The following is a 7823-nucleotide window of genomic DNA, read 5'->3' as shown; positions in this document are numbered from 1 at the left end:
AGCTGTGGTGTATGCCACACCACAGATCCCTTGGGAGAGTGACGGGTCACTCTCATGTGACCCCGTTACACAATTCCTGCGGCATCAAAGATTTTGACAAAAAGATCACACATATACCATATGTTATGCATTAAGTTCGCACTCAAAGTACACCGTTAATAGTCATGACAACGATAGATAAATTACTCAAGGTTCGCTTTGAACAGCATGAAGTTTCGCTATCCTTACACGCAGGTTAGTGTTTCGTTTTTAGGGTCATTCTTGACTCGCCAACATTGGTGCATCAATTGCTAAAAAAAATGAAAATTAAAAACACGCAAAAGGTGGCGTAGCAGATCGAACAAGAACAACCTCATGCAGATAATCACCCTTGGTAATTCCGACACAGAGCCAAATTCATTGCTAGCGGAGCAGCCTCTAACCGCATGTTATAAGGATTTGAAGCACATGTAAAACCATAAAACGCTGCTTTCTAAAGCAATTGTGCTATTTTGCTTTAATGTGTGTCTTCTTTCAACGGTATACAATGATCGCGTAAGTGTCAATCTAAGTGAGAAGTGAACGTCCATACAAAGCCAGCACTGACTTCTTACTTCCTCAGCTTTAGTAACAACGACTTGTTGCCTTTAACTTTTTTCTGCAACTGCATCAATCCGAACAACAGCGCTTCGGCAGTAGGTGGGCAACCAGGCACGTAAATGTCCACAGGAACGATGCGGTCTACACCACGAACCACAGCATACGAGTAGTGATAGTAGCCACCACCATTAGCACAGCTACCCATAGACACGACATAGCGAGGCTCAGGCATCTGGTCGTAAACGCGGCGAAGAGCAGGTGCCATTTTATTAGTCAATGTGCCGGCTACGATCATTACGTCTGTTTGACGGGGCGAGGCACGAAATACCATTCCCATACGCTCAAAATCGTAACGCGAACCAGCTAAACATAGCAGAATAAAACAATCAAAGATCGGTAGAGAATAGCGAGCGTCAAAAGTCGTACCGGAGTGCATCATTTCAACGGCGCAGCAGGCTAGACCAAAAGTCATCGGCCACAGTGAGCTCTTACGACCCCAATTCACCAGATCGTCCACACGAGAGACGACGTACTCTAAAGATAAGTAAATAAAGTGTATGAGACAGAATTAGGCGCTAAGATTAACAAAATCGGATCGTACCGACACCGTTGCGTGCTGTAGCATTCCCGCTAAGTAAATCCTGAATGTTACCACGCTCGGCGGGTGTGGACGAGGGAGTTGCAGGAACTACTGAAGCACAACGAACGCCAGACGACCGGAATAAAGCACCAGTGCAACGAGCTAGTGTCAACATGTTTATCTATTGACAATAACCACAGAAATATTTAAAAATGAAAATAACAAGTGAAAAAAATAAATTTGCACTATTACTACCGGTAACTTAATAGTAAAAAAAACTATTTTACGAACAGAAACACAATGTGCAGCGAGGTGAAAATAGCATCGCGGAAGCCAGCCGGCCAATGCGATTGCCTTCATTTTTCTTGCCAGTAACGGCCTCGTTGTCTGCAGACACTGAATTGGAAAATGTTTCAGCACCTTCTCCATTGATACCAAGAATTAGATACGCGGCAGAATGAGTTGATAGATAGTCCTGCAAACTCTCTGCAACAGTAGTAGTGCGCTCAAAAGGTTGAAGATCCAATACGCCTTCTATCTGTACGAAAAATAAAACCAATGTTAAAGGTGGGAAAAATATGATTGCGTGTACTCTTTCTAACCCCAGCTCCTGCGATGCTGCCTTTGTACCATTCAAACGGCTGAGCGTCATACTCTCCAACAATCGGCTTTTCATAAAAGTGAACGATTCGTAAAATATCGACTGGTCGCATTAATTTCAGCGTGGCGTTAAGACAACGAGCTGCAATCGTTGATTTGTCCACGGCCAATACGAAAGTGTACCGCTTACTGATCACAGAAGTGATAGAAGCCGGAGAAACGACAATAGTAGGAGTATTAGCAGCACAATACAAAATGTCCCACGGAACGTGATGGACTTGATCTATAGCTGGACCGCCTATTCCGTGGGCTCCTACCACAAGAAAGTCAACGTGTTCTCGATCCGCGATCGTTAAAAGGTGCTGCGCAACTAAGGTCGTGGCTTCACACTTTTCACACAATAATTTGAAACTATTGATAGGAAGCCTGAGTCGCTTACAATGAGTATTCACCTCTACACTATCATAGTTAATTGGACTCTCATTGCTATTCCAGCAGACAAGCGAAAACACACCTTCAGTGAGAAATTCCTTGGGAATTTGTGGCAGTTGGCGACTTGCTGCGTTTTCTTCATCCACATACACAGCTACCACTGACCCTTGCCGCCGCAATTGCACTGCGATCTCAAAGGCAACGTAGGATTGGCCTTAACGGTACAAATTAGAATGTAACTAGCTGTTTGATGAGGTTAAATTCTTACGACTGCCATCAACTCCAACAATGAATCTTGTAGTCGGTAAGAGGCGATTGTTGTTCTGATGCGCTTAAATAATTCATCGTCAAGCCATATAAGCAATTCCAGTTTGATCATATATATATATATGACAAACGTACCTTGCACCATCTCGTTGCGCAGCTCCACAAGTTTCGAGTGGAAATCTAAGAAGAGACTAGATTCACTCTCGCGCGCTGCTATAATCGAATCATAGTCATGATTATCCATCAAGCCGCATAATTGTTCATGTTTATCTTCAGATAAATCGTTTGGTACAAGGGTACGAACGAGCGCTAAAATCTCATCTGGACGATCCAAGAAGTTTTGGAACGTCTCATCCGTTAATTCCAGCTGTGCAACATCATTCAATAACTTCCATCCAAACTTTATGTCTCAATAGCTCATGGCAAACCTCTTTGATACTCAAAATGATTTGTACTGCTTGAATACACAACTGTAGCGCCGGTGATATCTTCTTTCGCGCTAACACATTGCGCATTTTCAACTCACAGCTTTAGATACCGTCGCATTTTTATATATACCGGTATGTATACATGGTATAGTGTCAATGCCGCCAAGAAAGTGGCATTATGCAGGAAAACGGGGAGCTGCATCCAGCGCAGGTGCTACCGAGTGGCCACGACGTCGGATCAAGCCACTATGCAGGCGGTATGCCACCTCACAAGCGCATGCGCAAGCCTATTGTGCGTAAGAGCGTCGATCCTAATGCTACTTTCATTAACTACGTGACGCAGCGACGCTTTGTCATGGCGCGCAGTGTGCGCTCGATCGTGTTACCGCCACACTCGTATTATAAGAAAAAAATGCTGCCACCTTTAGCTTATCCAGGTGATGACGATCTTGCATCTTGTGTGTGTACCAAATTTTGTCGTTGTTCAACAAACAAGCAACGTTGTCCCGTCAACTGCCTCACTTGGACACCAGAGGGCCGTAGGCTTATCACGGGCAACTCGGTTGGCGAATTTACACTTTGGAATGGCCTTGCATTTAACTTTGAGACTATACTCCAAGCTCACGACGATGCTGTGCGAGCCATGGTGTGGTCTCACAATGATAATTGGCTGGTCACGGCCGATCACGGTGGAGTGATCAAGTACTGGCAATCGAGTATGACTAATGTGCAGCTGTTGCAAGGACATCGTGAAGCTGTGCGCTCGCTTAGTTTCTCGCCAACGGATTTTAAATTCGTTTCGTGTTCAGATGATGCGACAGTGAAGATCTGGGATTTTGAAAGTTGCCGCGAGGAACGTGTACTGACTGGACACGGTTGGGACGTCAAGTGTGTGGCTTACCACCCACAGAAATGTCTTTTGGCTAGTGGAAGTAAGGACAATTTGGTCAAGATTTGGGATCCAAAATCAGGGAATAGTCTTAACACATTACATGGACACAAGAACACTGTGTTCAAAGTGGCGTGGAACGCAAACGGCAATTGGTTACTTACAGCTAGTCGTGACCAGTTAATCAAGATCTATGATATTCGGATGCTCAAGGAATTCGCTACGCTGAAAGGCCATGCACGCGAGGTCACGTCGATCGCATGGCATCCGTGGTATGAGCGTCTCTTTGTTAGTGGCTCATATGATGGATCACTTATGTACTGGGAAGTCGGGTACGGGCTCTGCCAAACGTGCTAAAATATGCGTCACTAATACTGTTTGTTGATATCTGTGTTTGAAGAAAGGAGACTGCACTCGCTTCTATTCCACAGGCTCACGACACTGCTGTGTGGGATATTCAATGGCATCCCGTAGGTCATGTCGTTGCGACTGGAAGGTTCGTCTGCTTAGTGATCTCAAAATGCATAAAATATTGACTTTGTCTTTTTTAGTAATGATCACAGTACCAAGTTCTGGTGTCGCAATCGGCCGGGAGACCCGATGGACGACAAATACAATGGTGGTCAGAATGTGCTTAACGAGCACGAGACTGGCGAAGGAATAGCGTACATGCGTGGAGGTGCAGAAGGTGCAGAAGTGCTGCCTGGTATGGCGGACGGTGCTGCCAGTCTGCGTTCGTGTGCTATCAATGCTGCTAACTTTCAGACATTCAACAATGCGGCCACGGATAATCGTGCAAACGGTGGTCGCCGACCCCCGCCTGAATCTTACACGTGCAACCGCTGCGGCACTAAGGGTCATTGGATCGAGGACTGTCCTACAAAAGACCAGCCAAATGCTAATGGACTGATGCAGCGCAAAACTCCACCTGAAGGATATTTGTGCAAGCGCTGCAACGTACCTGGTCACTACATCTCTGACTGTACTGAGCCCAAGGTGCCTCCTCCATCGTATACCTGCCACAAATGCCGACAAAAAGGTCACTGGAAGCAGGATTGTCCAATGGATGGTAATGGCGCTATTACTGCGTTGATGAACCAAATTCGTCCACCGGGTGCTCCAATGAGTTCAAACGTTCCGATCATTACGAGCGGAGTAAGTACAGTTCCGCCGGTACAGCTTTCAGGTCTCGGCTTTCCACCACGAGGAATGATGTTCCCCCCTCCACCTGCTGGTGCACCTGGACTGCTCGTGCCTCCTCCGCCTCCACCACACATTCTTGCTGGTATGAAGCGTGGTTGTGAGGACGATATTAATGGTGGTGGATCTGGAATGTTTCCGCCGAATATGAATAGCTGGCCGCCTATGGTCGGAGGACAATCAGGTCCAACAACGGGGCCTTCTGGAAGTAATGACCCGTTTTCTGGGCTTCAGCCTACTCAGCCTGAAGTCAAAAAGGTAAGTCGAGACCCGCGAAGAAGACCATAAGTGCCACGGCAGAATTATCTGATAGCGTGAGTCGTTTGCTCAAGGATGTTATTGTATAATTTCGAGGTGATTATTTCTTACAATATCAAGCTTATCGAAACATAAAAGTCTGCATACTAATAACTTTTAAAAATGCGACAGCAAATTTTGTGGCGACACCGTCAATAGTGTATACTTAGCTAAGCTATGTTTCCACCAGTCGATACAGATGCTAGCAGTTCGACTAGAAATTCGAACGGGCAGAGGTTTAAATTAAAAATGACAACTTTTCCAAATTTTGATATGACGATTTAATGGGTGTTGTATTGAAGTCATAATGATTTATAGAGTAAAGCCATAGAATCATATGACTGAAGAATTAATATTCAATATCAAAGCGATATTCCATCGAGCAACAACAAAAAGTGTTGATGGATTGCGAGGGAGTTTGAGTCCTTAAAAGGCCAGTCAGTGCCCCCCGATCAGGGTGCGTCTCGACTGATACCAATCACACTGAATCTCAAGTTGAAGACATGATTACACAAATGTATGTATTCAAACGTACAGACTCTACGACAGTAGGGTCCTTGTCGATCGACACCTGTTGCAGTGCGTTCATTCCACGAATTCCAATTAGGCTAATGCCGCCAATTCGACGTAGGACGTCTCCTCGTCTGCTTGATTATTGCAATTGTCCCTAACCCTGATAAGAAGCGTATGGGAGGTTTTCAGCCACAGACCCGACCCGCTACAGCCCGCCCACTACTACAATATTGGTCATTTCCATAATTGGGCCGGTGGAAGAATTAACTGCTCGATGAACGACTCAGCGCGGCTTGATCGGGGTGCTCACGTGCCCTCTCCTTCGCTTCCATTGCAGCAATTGCTATCTACTGTGCCCATGACTGACAATCAGCGCTGCAAACAACTTAACTGTGGTTCCTCTGACCGCCTGCGTAGCCCAGAAGAATGTCGCCGCGCCGCCGGACGACGACACCACACGCCCCGTCACGTGACGACAGCATTAGCTTCTGCACCTTCCTGCCAGCATCTTGCTGCTATTGAAAACGTTCGTACCGCGAGCGGTAGTGCATATGGTGTAGGTCATGAGGTCATTCTCAGCGGTGCACTTAGCAAGCGTGGTCAGTTTTTCAAGGCGTGGATACCACGTCATTTGGTGCTGTCGCGAGGCACTTTACAAGTGTTCAAAAAGAATCCATACATGCAGCAACAGACGAAAGATGTCGCACAGATGGAGAAAAAACTGTTTAAGATGGAAGTAATTAGAGCCGATGCCATTCGTGTTGAGGCCACTGATGCGTTTAAACACCATCCGTTCTGTTTTGTACTCGTGGCGCGCAAACGATCTCGATGCTTGGGTGTTTTGAAGAGCAGTAGTAGCGACAGCACGACCAAGACTACGATTACGTTTAACAGTGCAGGAGGTAACTGCTGTCAGCATCGGAAAGAGAGCAATCTGGACTCACGTCGGATGGAGGACGGACCTATCGTGTTGTACTATCTAGAGGCCAATAAAGAAACTGAACGGCAACGATGGATCCGCGCACTGCAGCGCTGGATAGAAGGGGAGAGTCCGACGAAACTCGGGCGTGGGATTCTAAACTATATTGTCAATAACGAGTATAGCAACTATCGCTACGGTAAGAAGGTTATACGTCGAACGGGTTCGTCATCCAGGTCTGTGGGACTAGTAGGTGAATGTGGATCAGCACCAGCTCTGTCACCGGCGTCTCAGGCTGGGCGTACAGTTGAGCAGGAGTTTCCAGTACTTGCAAATTTGATTCGTGATCTGAACGATTGTAAAAAGGAAGATGAGATGATATATATCCTGGACCAGGTGCTAGGAGAAGTTCAGGATGGCGCGAATAGTGGCTATATAAAGAAACTTATTGGTACTGCAGGTGAAGTTAAATTGGAGCAATCGGAGCATATTTGGACGACTCATGTGAAGACAGCGTATGCAAACATTATGAAGGCACTACAAACGTCGTCGGCGGAACAGGAGCCGAGTAGCCAAGCACCAACGTTACGAGCTCCTACGTACGCTACTCGTCAGAATTCAGCTGGCAGCATTGACTCAAATGGAAGCAATCGTTCTTTAAACAATGTGGACTTGGCTTCCTTTCACCGATTTTATAAACTCGGACGAAAGCTTGGATCAGGAGCCTTTTCTGTTGTACACATTGCGACGCACCGTGAAACTCGAAAACAAGTGGCGGTCAAGTGCATTGCAAAGGCGAGTCTAGGGCCACAAGACGTGCATTCTTTGAAACAAGAGGTGGAGGTTATGTCGAGTTTAAACCATCCGAACATTGTGCCATTGCTCGATTACTTTGAAGAGGATCGATACTATTACATTGTCACGCCACTGTGTACAGGTGGTGAGCTATTTGACGATCTGGTAAAACGCAAAAGCTATACGGAAGAGGATGCACGTGCTCTCATGCGCAAGCTGGCAAGTGCGATTGACTATCTTCACTTGCGTGGGATTATTCATCGTGACCTCAAGCCTGAAAATATACTGCTCAAGACGTCAGCTCCTGGTGCTGAAGTCATGATA

The 7823-nt window shown here is 46.2% G+C and overlaps 4 protein-coding genes across 4 annotated transcripts in view; 2 read left to right on the top strand and 2 right to left on the bottom strand.

The window, feature by feature from the left end:
- Positions 1-589: 589 nt before the first annotated feature.
- On the bottom strand, positions 590-1334 carry PHALS_10757 (nadh dehydrogenase; the record flags this gene model as incomplete). The annotated part of the gene is made up of 3 exons (XM_024726240.1): positions 590-942; positions 1006-1113; positions 1181-1334. The coding sequence occupies 3 exons, from the start codon at positions 1332-1334 to the stop codon at positions 590-592; spliced, it is 615 nt and encodes a 204-aa protein (XP_024576937.1).
- A 108-nt stretch (positions 1335-1442) lies between these two features.
- PHALS_10756 (UspA) lies at positions 1443-2973 on the bottom strand (the record flags this gene model as incomplete). Its single annotated transcript, XM_024726239.1, has 6 exons — positions 1443-1697; positions 1762-2213; positions 2274-2405; positions 2460-2522; positions 2594-2825; positions 2887-2973. 6 exons carry the CDS (start codon positions 2971-2973, stop codon positions 1443-1445), a joined length of 1221 nt encoding a protein of 406 aa, XP_024576936.1.
- Positions 2974-3064: 91 nt separating this feature from the next.
- Positions 3065-5263, top strand: PHALS_10755 (wd40 repeat-containing protein; the record flags this gene model as incomplete). Its single annotated transcript, XM_024726238.1, has 3 exons — positions 3065-4107; positions 4176-4271; positions 4327-5263. The coding sequence occupies 3 exons, from the start codon at positions 3065-3067 to the stop codon at positions 5261-5263; spliced, it is 2076 nt and encodes a 691-aa protein (XP_024576935.1).
- A 796-nt stretch (positions 5264-6059) lies between these two features.
- PHALS_10754 (camk camk1 protein kinase) overlaps positions 6060-7823 on the top strand; it is a gene marked incomplete at both ends in the record, with an annotated part of 1821 nt that continues 57 nt past the window's right edge. The window contains one exon of the mRNA XM_024726237.1: positions 6060-7823. This exon is cut by the window's right edge and continues 57 nt beyond it. Coding sequence (XP_024576934.1) covers positions 6060-7823 — 1764 coding nt within the window.

This window comes from Plasmopara halstedii (genome assembly GCF_900000015.1).
Source record: "Plasmopara halstedii genome assembly, contig: Scaffold_525, whole genome shotgun sequence".
NCBI classification, from domain to species: domain Eukaryota; phylum Oomycota; class Peronosporomycetes; order Peronosporales; family Peronosporaceae; genus Plasmopara; species Plasmopara halstedii.
This window is presented reverse-complemented; position numbering and strand designations above follow the sequence as displayed.